The following is an 18,177-nucleotide window of genomic DNA, read 5'->3' on the forward strand; positions in this document are numbered from 1 at the left end:
AGTGGATGTTCTCCAGAGAAGCCAGCGTCTGTCTAAGCCGCCCCTCCGCTTGGAATGTCAACGGCAGCCGTACCTTAGTGCAATTGGCAGCTTTGGGCTCGAGGTCATTCAAGGTCACCAGCTCCCGGAGCAGGCTGCTCTCCTGATAGCCCCCTTTGACCCCGCGCAGTTTGAAGTAAGCCTGAGGTCGCTGAAGGATTAGCCTGAGGTTGACAGCAAAGCCTGCCATGTCGATTGCAAACGGCCGGTGGGGGTCGAAGACGGTTTTCCATCCATACACCTTCCCAGCAGCGTTGACTTTGGGGGACTCGTACCGCAAGCCTCCCACAAAGGCCACCGGCCAGACGGAGACCCTGCGGGTGGTCCGCATCTGGAAAACAAGAGGCGAACAATTAGAGTTTGTTTCAAAAAAATCAAATCCCGAAAGCACTCAGAGATTTAGCAGGATTCATTAACTGCTTTATATACTACATAATAACAACATGGATAAATGTACAATACCAACAGCAGATTCTTCCAACGTGGTAGAAAGGGGAGATCGGTTTCAGTTCAGAGAGGCAGACTAGCTTAGTTCTCTTGCACAGACTCAGAGCTACATAGGTAAGCCACACCCAGGCTCCGAGCCGTCTGGCATGCCTCTCAGTCACCAAATAGTTCCCATTGGTTGACCCAGTCACCATGCCTATACATTGGCTGACCTTGTTACCATGTCCTATTCCAGCCAGTCCCCAATGGTTGACCTTTTGCTGTGTTCTATTCCAGTTCATGAATATTCTGACAAGAATGACCGAATATCCCTTGGATTGGCTCGATGGAAGAGCATGCCATTGTGTCCATAGTCGGGCAACTGATTAACATCTCTGTCTCTCTGATCTTCCTGACAGCTGAGCACAAGTTCTTCTCCAAGGTGATTTTTCTCAAGACGGTTCCAAGTCCCATTATCCCCAGACAACACAATAGTTGGGCTTGCTGGACACCAGGGTGGGGGAAACCTGGCTGAAGCCACCTTAGATGCTTGCACATGACTTGGGTAAGAAGGAAAATCACATCCCTTGAGTTGAGTTTACTGTCCCAGAATATGAGAGTTGGAAGTAGAGTTGTGTGTAGTGGTTCACAAGGTGAGTCTGAGGATCAATGGTGGGATTGAAATAATTTAACAACAGGTTCTCTGCCCTAATGATTTCTTCCAAAAACCAGTTCACCAAACTGCTCAGAAAGTTAACAACCGGTTCTCCCAAAGTGGTGAAACATGGGCCTCCCGGAAATCTGGAAATGGCCCCGTGATTTCTCTGTAAACTGTGCACATGCGCGCAGCAAACAGATTGTTAAACCAGTAGAATCCCACCCCTGGGAGGGAGGGGAGGAAAGGAGGAAGGAAAGAAGGAAGGAAGGAAGGAAGAAAGAAAGAAAGAAAGAAAAAAAGAAAAAAGAAAGAAAGAAAAAAAGAAAGAAAAAAGAAAGAAAGAAAAAGAAAGATACTCAGAATTGAATCCTAAAAATATACGAAAAAAAGAAAGGTTCAGGGGCGTGGCATGGGAATAGCACCAGAGGTGGGTTCCTACCAGTTCGCACCTATTCGGTAGAACCGGTTCGTCAAATCTACCGAACCGGTTAGAAGAGGTTCCACCAGTGGACCCGGAAAGCAGGCCACACCTACAGAAGAAGTTCCAAAAATTTTTGAAACCCACCACTGACACACACACACACACACACACACACACACACTCACTCACACAGAGAGAAAGAGAAAGAAACGAAGAAAGAAATTAAAAAAGAAAAAAAGAAAGAAAAAGAGAGATGAAAGAAAAAAAGGAAAAAGGGACAGAGAGACAAAAGGAAGGAAAGAGAGAGAGTGAGAGACAGAGAGAGTGAAAGAAAGAAATAAATAAAATCCATGGCCAACAAGCCACTCCCACCAGGTCACATGGCTGGCAAGCCACTCCCACAAAGGAGGCCACACCCACAGAGTAGGTTCAAAAATTTTTGAAACCCACCACTGAATAGCACCCAGCTGTTCTACACCCCTTCAACAGAATTTCTCATTCAGAATCTCTACAGAGAGCTTGCTCTCCAGTTTGCTCTTTCTCCAACGAAGCTTTTGCTGGTGCTGCATCTTCTATGCTCCTCTTCCCTCTTCACCTGCCTTGCAGCGTTATTAATTACTACAAGGGAAACCAAATGAGCTTGTAGTACTTGCCCTCTTGCATAAAAGCACTTACTAAGAGCCCTCGCTACTCAGGGGGGGGGGGCGAAGGACAGAGATGAATAAAGCCACTCTACAGGCAGGCTGCTTTCATGCTTAAAGGGAGACTAGAACTCTCAGTCTCCTAGTGATTGGCCCAAAGCCACCCAGCCAGCTTTTGTGCCTAAGGCAGGACTAGAACTCTCAGTCTCCTGGTGATTGGCCCAAAGCCACCCAGCCAGCTTTCATGCCTAAGGCAGGACTAGAATTCACCCTCTCTGCTCATTGGCCCAGTCACCCAGGAGACTTTTCTGCTTAAGACAGGACTAGAATTCACAGTCTCTTGGTTTCTGGGCCAGCACCTCTTGAGGAAGTCCAATGGTGGAAAGAAGAAGAAATAGAGACAAGTGAAACTGCCTTCTTTCGTCCCTCTAGCAGGCAAGAACTGACGCCAACCCCAAAGGTTTGAAAATGGATCTTAGATACACAACCATCCATTCAGCTGACAGCTTCCATCAACAACATCCTTGATACTGGATGGTGATCATGATGATAACCATGAGAGCTTTCTGACGTAGGGCAAAAACTATTTAAATCAATATACCTTTCGACTTAAATAATAATTTATTGATCAAATTATTGTTAATCTGGAAAACCAGATCCAAACTCTAAGTCCAAATTTTGCCCTTCATTAATGGCTATCCGAATTGGGGCGCAGCAGCTCAGTGGCTAAGACGCTGAGCTTGTCGATCAGAAAGGTCAGCAGTTCAGTGGTTCGAATCCCTAGCGCCGCGTAACGGAGTGAGCTCCCGTTCCTTGTCCCAGCCAACGTAGCAGCACATAAAATGCAAGTAGAAAAATAGGAACCACCTTTGGTGGGAAGGTAACAGTGTTCCCTGCTCCTTTGGCATTTAGTCATGCTGGCCACATGACCATGGAGACAAAACCAAGACCCTTCCAGTCTGTGGGGAAAACCTCTCTCCAGGGAATCGGTTCCTGATGCCCAAATAGTTAGGGACCATTGGCTTATAATATTTTTAGATTTTGTATTTTTATCTCTTACATTTTTGTGTACTCTGAATAAGTGGCCTTATTTCAAGTCGTTAAACCTGGCCCATGTTTCCCTGCCGATTTCGAACTGGTCTCCTTCTCGGCTCCCCCCCCCCGTTTTTTTCTCTCGTTTTCAGACTGCTGTTTTAGGGCAAATTTTTTTTTTTGGAAAAGAAAAATAAACAAAAATAAAAGGAAAAGATTCAGCCGTGGACTCCCCACTTTGACAACAGGCAACATTTCATTTGCCTGCATTTAAATTAATTAACTTTACAAGCGTGGTTGAAAATGACTTAATTTATAAAAATCCCGAGGGGAAAGGAATGCGTCATGCGCTCTGGTCTCCAAAAACCGCTTCACGCCGCTGGCCGTGAATCAGAGTTAGTGTTCTTTAATAGCAGGAATATGTAAATAAGCGGTTATTGGAAAGGAGGGGGTGGGCGTCGTTTTATGGGCCTCCCAGAAGACTTAAACCTCCCCCCCCCACCCAGAAACACAAACTCACATTTAGGCAATTTTTAAGGCCGTGCAGAATTTGAATGGTGAGTATTGATAAAAGATTCCTTTATGTCTCCCCACTTTTATCTCACATCCTTTCCCCATGATGCCCTCTTGAAGAAAGCTCATTTCTGTATGCAGCCAGAAAGAAAGCTTAATTCCCCCCCCCACCCCATACTGTTGTGGCCCGTCAATGGTCTGTGGAGCTGGCATCAGAGTCGGACAATGAGAAGGTTGGGGAGGAACATGGGCCAGTTCTGGAGTCTGGGGAAGGCTCAGACGAGGGTTCTGTGTCGGAGGCAGAGATGGGGCCGAGGCCATCTGGCAGTTCTCAGTTGCCTTCGGAGCTAGAGAGCAGTGAGGCAGAGGAACAGCTGGAGCCTGTTCCCAGTGTGCGCATGAAGAAAAGAACAGCTAAGAAATCAGGGTCGGCTTGGGAGTAAAGCCACTGGTGGATGGTGAATGGCCCCTCCCATAGGACATAAACGAGGAGCAAAAGAGGAGTGGGATTTTGCAGGAAATAATTTCTTCATTTATTCATTTGTTTCAGGAGTGTGAAGATCTGTCTGTGAATCTCAGAGACTTTGTGCCGAGTCTTTCCTTGCACAGCACTGAGTTTGGAAAATATTTACATGGCAGCTTTCCAAGGTAGATAAGGTCTGTGGTCATGATTACTCCTTTGAAAGACTGTTTGCCAGGCCTTTGCTGAATGTGAATGAGAGGAATTCACATTTGTTTAATAAAAGGGGTTTTGTCGGGATCAGGGATTTGCTTCATACTTTTTGGGGAAGCCTAGGTCAGAACATTTATCTTACATCCTTTCCCGAAGATGCCCTCTTGAAGAAAGCTCATTTCTGCATGCAGCCAGGAAATAAAGCTCAACCCCTCCCCCTCTCATACAGAAGTACAACCAAGATGTAGCCCCCCCCCCCCATAGGTTTTGTGCCAAAGTATGGTCTCTTTCACGGGGGTGCTGTAGGTAATCTTCAACGTACAATTCCCTTAGTGACTTTTTGAAGTTACAACAGCACTGAAAAAGGAGACCTATGACCATTTTTACACTTATGACCGTTGCAGCATCCACATGGTCACAGAATCAAAATTTGGATGCTTGGCCACTGGTTGTGAACTCGCAAAGCATCCCTGGCCTGCTCTTGAGTTGCCATCAAAAAAAGGGGGGATGGGAACCAGGGCAGCAAAAGACAGATGCACATTCCAGACTTATCTCTCTCAAGGCTGTTTCCCAGGGTTACTTGCAACAGCCGGAGGGGAGTGATCTCTGCAACCTGCAAAGTTGCCCCCTTGAACGAATGTGATTGATGACACACCCTGGGGGGAGGGGGAAAACATGATTGGGGCCGTAAATTATGTAGGGTCAGAGCTGGCTTCACTTGGGAATGTGATGTGAAGCTCCCGATAAATAACTGGATTACAAGGTATCAAGACTCTAGATTATAATTTGTGTATATGTGTGTTTGTGTGTAAGTCGTTGCTAAAACTTCGAAATCGGGTAGTTCCGGTGAGGTCCATCATAACTAGGAATGTTTGCTAAGCAATTTGTTGTTAAGCGAGGTCTATGTATACATAGCCCTAGAAATTCTGCATCAGTAATGACAGTAGCATGTTTTTTTTTTTTTAAAAAAAAACAGTCTACATCCGGGGAATTCACAATTCAATCCTTTCAATGAAGGAAAGCAGGGTGATTTGCAATTTTTTTAAAAAAAAAAATCCGTGGACAATTTATAGAAACAGTTTGCCAATTAGGAGACGATAATAGGGAAATCACGATACGTAATGAGGCACTGTAAATATAGACAGTTATGAAATTATTATCTGTAGAAAAAAACACGTGTCAAAAATGAATTCCATCCGAACTGTTGCAGGCAGCTAAATGGAGATTTATTTATTTTTTAGCGCTGGGCACATCCGTAGCAGAGATTGAAACCTGTTAAAAGATTTCTTTCAAATCTCACATGTGGAGTACATGCCCCTATAAATCACAGCTCTTTCTCCTTTGCTGCTTGGACTATTTTCTCATCTATGAGCCCTTCCTAAAGAATTGGCTTCCTTCTCTCTTTCATTCCCCGTATTATCAGTATCTATTTCCAAACCTTCTTGGTATAAGGCAGTGTTTCCCAACCTTGGCAACTTGAAGATGTCTGGACTTCAACTCCCAGAATTCCCCAGCCAGCATTCGCTGGCTGGGGAATTCTGGGACTTGAAGTCCAGACATCTTCAAGTTGCCAAGGTTGAGAAACACTGGTATAAGGGATCAATTTAGAGAATAGGAATAGGAAAATAGAATAGAAAGAATAGGACGGGATGGGATGGTATAGGATAGCATACGATAGGATAGAATTGGAAGGGACCTTGGAGGTCTTCTAGTCCAGCCCTCTGCTCAAGCTGGAGATCTTATACCATTTCAGACAAGTAACTGCCTAGTCTCCTCTTAAAAACCTCCAGTGATGGAACACCTACAACTTCTGAAGGCAACTTCTGTTCCACTAGTTAATTGTCCTCACTGTTAGGAAGTTTCTCCTTAATTCTGGTTTGCTTCTCTCCTTGATTAGTATCCATCCATCACTTTTTGTCCTGCCCTCTGGTGCTTTGGAGGATAGCTTGACTCCCTCTTCTTTGTGGCAGTCCCTTCAATACTGGAAGACTGCTATCATGTCACCCCCTAGTCTTTCTTTTCTTCAGACTAGCCAAACCTAAATCCTGCATCCATTCTTCATAAGATGTGAGCTAACTTGCCGATCGCGTATTTCCTTTGCCTAAAAGGTGGAGGTGCTTGATTTGAGAAGATCAATTGATGAATAACTAGCCATTGCTGACTGCCATGGCCACTAAGATCGGAGCAGTAATTGGCCTTCGTATCTACTGGACTTCATTTTCCAACATCCCAAAACACAATTTAACAAGGCACAACGGTATGGCTTGTGAAATAAGGCAACTTCTGCCGATCTCATCTCTTCCATCTTTCTTACATCCTCCCCTCTTTGGTACGGAAACAGTAAACAATAATTGTCTCATGGGGGGGGTCAAAAAGAGAGCAAAACTATCCTTGTCTCAATCCATCTGCAAGGTCTTTAGTGCATCTGGCTATGGTGGGAAACTGGGTTAAAGGACCACTGTCTCACCCACCATAAATGGACTTGAAGAACCTCAGAATTTCAGAAGGGAATAGAAGACGAGGCGATTTCTGTAGATTCATAGCAATAGCAATAGCACAGACTTATATACTGTTTCACAGCGCTTTACAGCCCTCTCTAAGCGGTTTACAGTCAGCCTACTGCCCCCAATAATCTGGGTCCCCATTTTACACACCTCAGAAGGATGGAAGGATGAGTCAATCTGGAACAGTCAGGATCGAACTGCTGTCAGTCAGCAGAATTAGCATGCAATACTGCATTCTAACTCTGCACCAATGTGGCCCTTCCTTCCTTCCTTCCTTCCTTCCTTCCTTCCTTCCTTCCTTCCTTCCTTCCTTCCTTCCTTCCTTCCTTCCTTCCTTTGTTCCTCTTTCTTTAGTATTTAGCAATAGCCCTTAGACTCATATACCACTTCACAGTGCTTTTACAGCCCTCTCTAAGCAGTTTACAGAGTCAGCCTATTGCCCCACAACAATCCGGGTCCTCATTTTACCCACCTCGGAAGGATGGAAGGCTGAGTCAACCTTGAGACTGGTGGGATTTGAACTGCCAAATTGCAGGCAGCCGGCAGCCGGCAGCCAGCAGCCAGCAGAAGTAGCCTGCAGTACTGCACTCTAACCACTGTGCCACCGCAGCTCATGAAGAACCTCAGAATTCCAGAAGGGAATAGAAAAGAAGGCGATGTCTGTAGATTAAAGTCAAGCCTTCATCTGTACAAACAGCCTGGCATAAAACTAAAGATCCCGGAACTGAGTGTGGTATTTTTCACTTACCTTCCATCTCTTCTGCACCATCTCATGTTGGTGGAGAAGGTCCACCAAGGCCTCCTAACAGAGGGACATGATCCGTTGCAGGCCAGCATTAGCAACTTAACCCAGTTGGCTGAGTGGCCCGCGAGCATCTTACCTCCTCAAAAAGTTCCAGGCTATAGGTATTATCATCATCCGCAAAATAGACAACCCCCGGTTGGCTGTTGTTTCTATTAAATGTCTCCCTCAGCCACCGTAAGGCCAGGTTCCTTTGCATGGTTCCCCGAGGAATCCGGGGGTCCCGCATGTCCCCTCTCAGCTTGTAGTTGCGTGGGGTCTCCACGTTGAGGTGGGTGTAGTTCAGCCCGGTGTCTCGCAAAAGCCGAGTGACCAGAGCAGTCCGACGTTGGGAGTCTTCCACCAAGATCCAGTGCAAGTTTGGGACGTGCAAAAAAGTATTGGACAACCGTGTCAACTCCGCCTTTTGGACCGGCCGGCTGTAAGTAGGAGTGACCACGTGGATAGTGGGCAAGGCGTCCGACCAAGGAGGTGGGCGGGTGTAGACGTATTCTGTCCTAACCACCTCCACAATGTCGCGGTCAGATAAGCAATACTCCTTAGAGTCCGATCCTTGAGAGAAGTCGCGACGAGTGTCCCCACCATCCTCTGTAGTAGAGAACAAACAAGAGAAGAAGAGGTGAAGCAGCAAATAGGTAAAAGTCTCCTTTTGGCAGGGGTCAGGAAGGAGGAAAAGAAAACAAGCAGAAGAGCAGAAGCCATCAGGTGTATGGGATGGAAAGTGGGCAGATCATATTTGATTGCATACCGTCTTCCCCTATGTCCTAAGTCACCCTCAAGTCTGCATTGGATATTAAGACTCAAAGCATCTTCTAATCCTGAAGCTTCTTGGTTCTCCTTCATTTCCTTGTATCATCAATCAGTTCTTTAGACAATCTGCCTTCTGATTGTAGATGCTGATGCATCTCTATAAATAATTGTCATCATCATCATCATCCATCATCATACATCATTTGTATTTGGAGCAAAAAAAATATTAATGATGTGGGAGAAAACTATAATAATCAAGTCAACTGGCTGAGGAAACAATGGTGAAGCTGAATGGAATCAAATGAATCGGGATGAAATGGTTGCTGGAAGGATGGAGAACCTTTGGTGCAATTCCAAATAATTTGAATTTGGAATGGTTGGTCTTGAAAACTGAAGCTGGTGAGAGTTGAACCTGAAAACATTTGAAGGGCACCAAATTGAATTTTGAAGATACTGGTTGGTTGTTCCTGCATAGGGTAACGATTCAGAACTATAAGGTGGTGTTTCTTCCCTAAGAAACATGGCCTTTGGAGATATCTGGTGTGTGTGTGTGTGTGTGTGTGTGTGTGTGTGTGTGTGTGTGTGTGTGTGTGAGATTTTTCCCATTTTATTTTTTTTAAATAAATAGTTCAAGGGAGGGAACATATCTACTACTTTTCCCTCCTCCTATTTTCCTTGCAACAACAACCCTGTGAGGTGAGTTGGACTGAAAGTAAGAGACAGGACTAGAGTCACCCAGCCGGCTTTCATGCCTAAGGCCGGACTACAATTCCCAGTCTCCTCGTGATTGAGTCAAAGTCATCCAGCCAGCTTTCATGCCTAAGGCGGGGCTAGAATTCCCAATTTCCTGGTGATTGAGTCAAAGTCACCCAGCCGGCTTTCATGCCTAAGGTGAGACTACAATTCCCAGTCTCCTGGTGATTGGCTCAAAGTCACCCAGCCGGCTTTCATGCCTAAGGTGGGGCTAGAATTCCCAGTCTCCTGGTGATTGGGTCAAAGTCACCCAGCTAACCTTCCTGCTAAAGTCAAAGTTTTCATGCCTAAGGCGGGACTACAATTCCCAGTCTCCTGGTGATTGGCTCAAAATCACCCAGCCAGCTTTCATGCCTAAGGTGGGGCTAGAATTCCCAGTCTCCTGGTGATTGGCTCAAAGTTACCCAGCCAGCTTTCATGCCTAAGGCAGGACTAGAATTCCCAATTTCCTGGGTCAAAGTCACCAAGCTAACTTTCATGCCTTAGATGTGGCTAGAATTCCCAGTCTCCTGGTGATTGGCTCAAAGTTACCCAGCCAGCTTTCATGCCTAAGGTGGGGCTAGAATTCCCAGTCTCCTGGTGATTGGCTCAAAGTCACCCAGCCAGCTGTCATGCCTAAGGCAGGACTAGAATTCCCAATTTCCTGGGTCAAAGTCACCCAGCTGGCTTTCTTACATAAAACAAGAGTAGAATTCACCGTCTCCTGGTTTCTAGGCCAGTTAACTACTACATTATATTGGCTTTCATAGCATTTTAAGGGAGGTCCTTTTGGTCAGTGAAGACAGTTTTGTAAGATCCAAAGGTACTAGAAGTTCCAGCTAGGCACAGCCCAAAATGAGGGTGCACTGCAGCCGGTGTATGGACTGTGCCAGTGTGAGTAATTCAGCCCCAGTTCTGTAAAACTGACAAAGTAATTTCAGGAGAAAGCAGTTTGCGAAATCGCTCTACCCTTATTTTGTTTCATTGATTCGTTTTATTGATTCTCCAGCTTGTTTACTTGAAATCCTGAACGTGACTGGGATTACATCAGATTATATAAGCGTACATTTTATACTTCAACTCCGGGTTCCCCTCCGGCTCACATCTCTTCCCCCACCACCCCTGGGGGAAAAAATTCAACGTTAAGTTACCTTTTGGGTCTATTAGAAAATAATCAAGCTTTTGGCGTGGAGGGTTGCAAAATATAATTATTTCACCAGATACTTCATGAGATTGAAAAGCTGCCTTTTGAAAGGGGCAAAACAACTTCATCCGCACAATTCTTTTCAGCTAACAATCCTTTGGTCCTACTTACTATATTTTTATAAAGAAATAGAAGTAGGCAAGCACTGTTCATCTTGAACTAAGGGTAGCAAATGGGCAGTAACACCTAGGTGAATGAAGAACGGGGAAAACACAAATGCACCAGGATAGCATTCAGGTATCTAAAGGGGCTTAATGAATAGTGGCATTAGAGCAACAGGATGGCGTAGTGGTGAAGTCTCTTGCCTCCCACTTGGAAGGTGGATAGTTCAATCCTAGGCAGCGGCAAATGTTTCTCTATCAGGGCAAGAAAGAAATTATCTGCTGTGAACTCCACATAGGTGTCAGGAAGGGCATCCAGCTAGCAAATACCCAGCTTCATCCACTCCAAATCCAAGGGATTACAGGGTTGTAAAAAGAAACAAAAATGAACACTGGCATTAAATTTCCATTGCTAATGTTGGTCTACTAGATGAGAAGTGCAACATAACAAGATTATAAGTAGCCCTGGGCGTTTCTTCCCAAAATAATTAACAATATTTAATACAGGTGATGTTCAATTTACAACAATTCACTTAGTGACAGTTCAAAGTTACAACAGCACTGAAAAAAAGTGACTTATGATCGGTTTTCCCATTTACAACAGTTGCAGCATCCCGGTGGTCATGTGATCAAAATTCAGATGCTTGGCAACTGACTCATATTTATGACGGCTGCAGGATCTCGGAGTCATGGGATCACCTTTTGCGACCTTTTGACAAGCAAAGTCAATGGCGAAGCCAGATTCCCTTAACAACTACAGTATGTTTCTTAAGAACTGCAGTCATTCGCTTAACAGCTGTGGCAAGACAGGTCGTAAAATGGGGCAAAACTCACTTAACAAATGTCTCACTTAGCAACAGAAATTTGAGGCTCAATCGTGGTCATAAGTCAAGGACTGTCTGTATGATGGAATGGGGATGTGGCAGCATCCGTGTGTGAATTGCATTCACATAGCAAACATCACCATATTATATAAATTTCGTGACTTCATTCATCTAACGTTACTGAAGCTGATTAGATTTAATTTTGGGGTGGTTCATCCTGTTTTGTATATGTAGTCTGATTAGTTTATGAGTCAGAGTATTGTAGAAAACTTGTTAATTCCATAAGCAAGTCATGCACGACCAGGGAATAATCATATTAAGTGTATTTTAGCAATCAAATGCAATTCTAATTAAAGCTAATGAATTGAATGGAAATCTCACTCTGCTTCTTCTTCGTTGCGGTCCGAAATCAGTTGGGCATCTTTTTCTCAAGACAATAAAACTCCAGAAATGGAGTTGTTCTTTCCTACCAGGAAATCTCGGCGACTGTCATTTGACTAGGATGTGATGTAGGGGTCAGCTCAAGAGCGACTCCCTTATTATTATTATACTTCTCACAATTCTTTAGGGAGATGAGAATAATCCAAAGCTATCAGAAACACAGCCCAGTGGCACTCGCTGAGTATTATATGGACTCAAAAACATGGCCTGTGTCTGCAAAAGGAACGTTGCCTATTTTTTTTCTCTCTCTCTACTGTGATCCGAAGCAAAGCAGTCAGCTCATCTCTCCCAGCCACCTGACTCCCCTAATCCTCTAACTGCATAAAAATCTACCCGTCTACTGCAAGAGGAAACCAACAATTTGCAAACCAGCTGCCTGGGGAACTGAAAGAATGAAAAATAAAGAAGGCTGGGGAAACAGGTGCGAGTGGAGAGCTTGTCTGCTGGCGTTGATATCCACCTGATATGGATTGGAAAAAGAGAATTGATTTTAATTTGATTTTGATTTTATTATATTTATATGCTGCCCTTTTCCCCCGAAGGGGACTCAATGAGAATGTGCTTCTCTCTCTCTCTCTCTCTCTCTCTCTCCCTCTCCCTCTCCCTCTCCCTCCCTCCCTCCCCCCTCTCTCTCGATTAAAAAGAGGCAGCTGGTTGAAACAGGCCTTGGAGAAATGAAATAGAAACGTTCTTGTGCCAAGGTTGGAGACTTTGACTTCAGGACCATGGACAGCAGTATTAGATATTTTTGACTTCAGGACCATGGACAGCAATATCCTAAGTGTGGAAATTTGCCTTTACCTTTATGGTGTTTAGTTTAGTTTAGTTTAGTTTAGTTTAGTTTTAGTTTTAGTTTTAGTTTTAGTTTTAGTTTTAGTTTTAGTTTTAGTTTTAGTTTAGTTGTTTAGTTTAGTTTAGTTTAGTTTAGTTTAGTTTAGTTTAGTTTAGTTTAGTTTAGTTTAGTTTAGTTTAGTTTAGTTTAGTTTAGTTTAGTTTAGTTCAGTTCAGTTCAGTTCAGTTCAGCTTAGCTTAGCTTAGCTTAGTGTCATTGAACATGGTACAACGAAATTAAATGCCATCTTCAGTGTACACCATAATTATAAAAATAAAAACACAACCATACATTCTTTACCTTCTTTATAATTGAAGTTGAAAACCCAATATTGCACTCTGCCATAGAATTCAATATGGTTACTGCCCTGGAATAGAAGCTGTTTTTCAGCCTATTTGTCCTTTTTTTATTATCCTGTACTGTCTGCCAGATGGTAATAGTTCAAAAAAAAAAGGGGTGCCCAGGATGAGATGGATCTTTAACAATGTTTTGAACTTTCTTAAGGCAGTGGGAGCTATAAAGCTCTTCCAAAGAGGGGAGAGAACAGCCAATCATCCTCTGGGCAATGACGTTGACCCTCTGGAGCTCTGTCCTATCTGCCACTGTGCAATTGTCAAACCAGACACAGATCAGTAAGTTAAAATATTCTCTATGGTGCAGCAGTAGAAGGCCACCAGCAGTTTTTCATTCAGTTGTTGTTTATATTGCATTTAATAGATACAACATCGATATCATCACCATCAAGGAAGAAATGAAAGAATAATCAAATTGGAACAGCTTTGCAGTTGCAAAGAATTAGCCAATGTGGGACATACCCCAAATGAAAGGTTGCTGGTAAAAGACCCATGTATAAATAAAACCGTTCATTTTTGTAAAGGTCAAAAGGAATTTTAAAAAGCACACGCAGAAAGTCCGTTTATTCCTACCCACGTACGTAACAGAAATGATGAAATGATTCATGAAACTCTTTTGATCTGAACGTTAGTAAACCTACCGATTTTTGATTCAACGTAATCAAGAAAGACCAAGATATTGCTCCTTGGGGTTCCAGAAAAACAATTTTGCACTTAAAACATTATTGCTTCCTTGGGATTTATCGGCCAAGCTTCACCTGCTTCTGTGCAAATTTTTCCATACTGTAAGGAATGGATTTAAGGCTTTTGGGGATAAACTGCTACCTTCTTCATTCCTTGTTAAGGTGTTGGCTCAGGAATTGAGAGAACAAAGTCAATCCTGTTGTCCTTTATGGAAGACTAGACGATAACCCAGCATTGCCCAGGTATTTATTTATAGGGGAGGAAATGTCCGGACGAAACATAATTTCTAATGTTGGATTTTTCCCCTTAGCAGAGGGAGCCCCCTTGTGGTGTACTGTGAAGCTGTTACTGTGGCAACTCCACTGTGCTGCACAGTAGAAGCCATTTTACAGCAGTACAGTAGAAGCTATTTTAAAGCACAACAGGCTGTATCTTAACAAAACACACACCCCAAGGGGTTTTAGGGGTATCTTACCCCCACAATATTTTTCTCCAGAGGGTACATCATCTGTGTATCAAGTTTGGTTGAAATTGCTCAAGGCATTCCAGAGTTATGCTGGAACACACACACACATACACGTGTGTGTGTGTGTGTGTGTTGTGTGTGTGTGTGTGTGTGTGTGTGTGTGTGTAGATAGATAGATAGATAGATAGATAGATAGATAGATGATAGATAGATAGATGATAGAGAGATAGAGATAGAGATAGAGATAGATTACTGAGTAGGTTCTGAATCTCTAACTCTCAGAGCTTAAAGCACAAGAGGAAAGAAGGTATTATTTTTATATTTTGTTGGTCCAAATTTATATAGTAGTTTGAAAAGCAACGGTAGGCAAATTGGAACTCTAGCCCTGATAGCAACAGCAATAGCTCTTAGACATATACACTGCTTTCCAGCCCTCTCTAATTGGTTTACAGAGTCAGCCTCTTGCCCCCAACAATTGGGGTCCTCATTTTACCCACCTCGGCAGGGTGGAAGGCTGAAATCATCCTTGAACCTGGTGAGATTCGAACTGCTAAATTGCAGGCAGCCATCAGTCAGCAGAAGTAGGCAGCAGTATTGCACTCTAACCACTGCGCCACCATGCACCACTATCTCATAAGATAGTAGAGAGGGAAGAGGTTGTGGGGAAGAAAATGTGCTTGACCAATGCCATGCATGACATTGTAAGCCTGTGTTGTGCTACGGTTGGTTGAATAAGCTACGATTGGCTGTATTCACACATCTCACTAAACAAGCCATATTCTGCTTAGCACAATGTGTAAACCCAGCCTATCCATAGCTTGTAAGCAAGAGGACCATATAGGGATACAACATAGTAACAAGAGGATCAAGGCATGAGCCTTAAAGGATGCTAAAGCTTGCAAGTTTAGCCATGATAGGAAACAGAATACTGGATTCCCCAATAAGCTGATTTAGGGAAAATAATAACCTTGGGATCTTTATGGAAAGGGGTGGTGTATGTTTGAACATGTGTTGGGCATTGTAAAATGAACAAAGAAATAGGTAGCACAATAATTTTATGAGTTTTCATAAGTTACAGATAGCTAGTTGGACATTTTAATCAAGTCGTATCTCTTCTTCTGGGCAAGAAATCATCTCAGAACTCATGAAGGAAATATGAAATCTTCTATATTGAAGTAGCATATTGAAATTTATTCTTATTATTATTATCACCATCAAATAAATTTATTTTGAAAGGCTATTTGAGAAGAGAGAGTTCTTTCTCTGCTGACCTCCATCCTTCCAGGCGATATGGAATGGGAAGGTGGCCTTCCATTCAGCTTAATTCTTGAAGAACCGTAGCTGAATGCCTACTGAGCTTGTTCTGAACCGTCTTCATCAGTTACAGACTGGTGGGCAAGATGGATTTTTGTTCATGGCCAATAAGGAAACTTCAGCATTCGCTGTGGATTTTCCTATCTGTAAACTAAATAAAAACTGTTCTGACCGAGGCTTCCCAAGAGCATGAGGGAAAGTCCTTGTCCTGACAAAAAAGCCTTTTATTAATTCACAATGAATTCTGCTCATTCACATCCAGCAAAGTCTTTCAAAGGAGGATTTACAGTCAGAAACCTTATCTGGCTTGGAGAGCTGCCAGGCCGATATCTGCAAAACTTGGCAAGGAGTCTCCAAGAGTTACGAACCAATTAAGCAAACTAATTGTCTCCTGCAAACTCCACTCCCCCTTTCCTCCTCTTTTATTTCCTCTGGGAGGGGCCATTCATCATCCACCTGTGGCCTTACTCCCAAGTCGACCCCTGTTCCTTAGTTTTTCCCTTTGTCTGGCAGCTCTGTATATGTGCACACTGGGAACAGGCTCCAGCTGTTCTTCTGCCTCATTGATGTCTGATTCCGAAGGCAGCTGATAACTGTCAGACGGCCCTTGCCCCCTCTCTGCCTCTGACACAGAGCCCTCATCAGAGCCTTCTCCAGACGCTAGGACTGACCCATGTTCCTCCCCAACCTCCTCACTGTCCGAATTGGCTACCAGCTCCGCTGGACACTGTTGGGCCACAAAAGAAACAAGGTTCAAGATCTCTAAGATGTTTTGGGATCAGAATCTTGGAAGGAACATATGGGAGACCGTGTGATGGAATGAATACAATGGTGGGAAGGTTGAGGATGAAGTTGTGGTGACGGTGGTTGTGGATGGCCAGTGATGGTCAGAGCTGGCCTGGGCTTTCTCCTCACCCTTATGCACTGCGAGCAGGGGAGCAATGGCGCTCTGATGCCAGACGGTGATAAGCAGCGTCCAAGGAAGCACAATCAGCACAATCGCCAAGATGTCTCGTCGCTTCGGCATCTCCAAGGCTGATGGGACCCACAGCTCCTCATTACCTGACAGCAGAAACCCCAGAGACAGAACAGGAGACCACATGGAGATCAAAGCAAGAAGGGATCAGAAGGCAGTTCAAAGGCCGCCAGGCTCACAAGTCTTACCAGCGCTCACAACCCACCCATTGCACAAGCAGGTTTGCAGAGGCAGCGGCTGCCACCAAGGGGAGGCCAGGTTGTTCCCAGCAGGGAAGATGCTTCTCTGGGTGATGTCGCTGGCCAGGATGTCAGGATCCCTTCTGGAAGGAGGTCTGCGAAGCAAAGCAAAAAGAAAGGGGTAGAACACCAAAGGATGGAATGGCCCGGTGTCCATTCCACATTGTACTACAGGGAAGAACAGAAGAATAGAGTTGGAAGGGGCCCTGGAGGTCTTCTAGTCCAGCCCCCTGCTCAAGCATGAGACTCTATACCAGGGGTGTCAAACTCAAGGTCCACGGGCCGGACCTGGCCCACGGGGTGCTTAGATCTGATCCGTGGGGCCGCCTAGAAACAGCTAAGGACTGGCCCGCAATGCTTCTGTGAGCTCCATTTTCTCTGGCAAAGGGTTGCCGGAGGCTGTTGAAGCTGAAAACGGAGCTCGGGAGATCATTTTCACTGGCAGAGGGCTCGGGCCACCACAGGGGTCCCTGACACGAGTGACATCGAGCTGGCCATGCCCACTCCCCAAGGTCAAACTAGGGGTGGGTTCCTGCCTGCATTACTACTGGCTTGGCGTGCAAATAATTTTTTTTGCGTGTGCACATTTGCACCTAAAACAGTCTGCGTATGCGCACAACATTACAAAAGGAAAAAAAATACATTTTTTTTCAACGAAGATTGTTCTGCGCATGTGCAGAAACAGAAAATCAAGATGGCGACACCGAGGATAGAACCCACCTCTGGTTCAAACCCAAACCTGATGCAGCCCTCAATGAAATTGAACTTGACACCCCTGCTCTACACCATTAGAGTGTCCCATTCCTTCCTAAATGCAGCAGCCATCTTCTCCTAGCAATAGCAGTTAGCAGTTAGCAGTTAGACTTATATACTGCTTCATAGGTCTTTCAGCCCTCTCTAAACGGTTTACAGAGTCAGCATATCGCCCCCAACAACAATCCGGGTCCTCATTTTACCCACCTCGGAAGGATGGAAGGCTGAGTCAACCCTGAGCCGGTGAGATTTGAACCGCCGAACTGCAGAACTGCAGTCAGCTGAAGTAGCCTGCAGTGCTGCATTTAACCACTGCGCCACCTCGGCTCTATCTAACTTGTCCTGTTAGATTTCCACCAGGAGAAACCTTAGACTGTCTCCAGATTGCGTGCCATCTCGTTCCACTGCTTTGTCCAGCCAAAAGAAGTTAAAAGCTGGGAGTATATTAAGCTGACACAAAGATTTAGCTCAGGGAAGATTTAAGCAGGCCGTATTTTATCAAGGGCGTTATCTTGGCGAGCGGCGTACATCACTTCAGTGCCAAGGCCCGGAGTGGATAATTTGCAGATCTGAGAGACAGGTTGGGCTGGATCACGGGAGACCAAGAAAGAGACATCGACAGGCAATTGATAATGCAGGAAACAGTAATTGGAGACATGTGTGTGTCCTCATGCGATCGCTAAGACTGTAATAATACATTGTTGTTGTTGTATTCACACTCAAGGGGACAGCGAGTATGACAACATTGTGATAGTGTCCAGAGGCCAGGAAACCACATCAGGGATGGCTTTGGTTTCCA

The 18,177-nt window shown here is 44.5% G+C and overlaps 1 protein-coding gene across 3 annotated transcripts in view; it reads right to left on the reverse strand.

The window, feature by feature from the left end:
- The window catches only part of B3GAT1 (beta-1,3-glucuronyltransferase 1), a 63,000-nt gene that overhangs the window by 6,360 nt on the left and 38,463 nt on the right, over positions 1–18,177 (reverse strand). The window contains exons 2-5 of one of the 3 annotated variants that reach the window (XM_087706390.1): positions 16,592–16,720; positions 16,326–16,472; positions 7,789–8,297; positions 74–370 (exon numbers count right to left, since the gene is read on the reverse strand). In XM_087706390.1, coding sequence (XP_087562516.1) covers positions 74–370; positions 7,789–8,297; positions 16,326–16,472; positions 16,592–16,595 — 957 coding nt within the window. In that variant the 5' untranslated portion in view covers positions 16,596–16,720. Of the gene's footprint in view, positions 1–73; positions 371–7,788; positions 8,298–16,325; positions 16,721–18,177 lie in introns of all 3 variants that reach the window. The other 2 variants (XM_087706391.1, XM_087706389.1) reach the window with 2 other exon arrangements.

The sequence above is a fragment of the Thamnophis sirtalis genome, unplaced genomic scaffold, assembly GCF_051295495.1.
Source record: "Thamnophis sirtalis isolate CommonGarterSnake01/CBP01778 unplaced genomic scaffold, rThaSir2_p1.2 scaffold_2, whole genome shotgun sequence".
NCBI classification, from domain to species: Eukaryota; Metazoa; Chordata; class Lepidosauria; order Squamata; family Natricidae; genus Thamnophis; species Thamnophis sirtalis.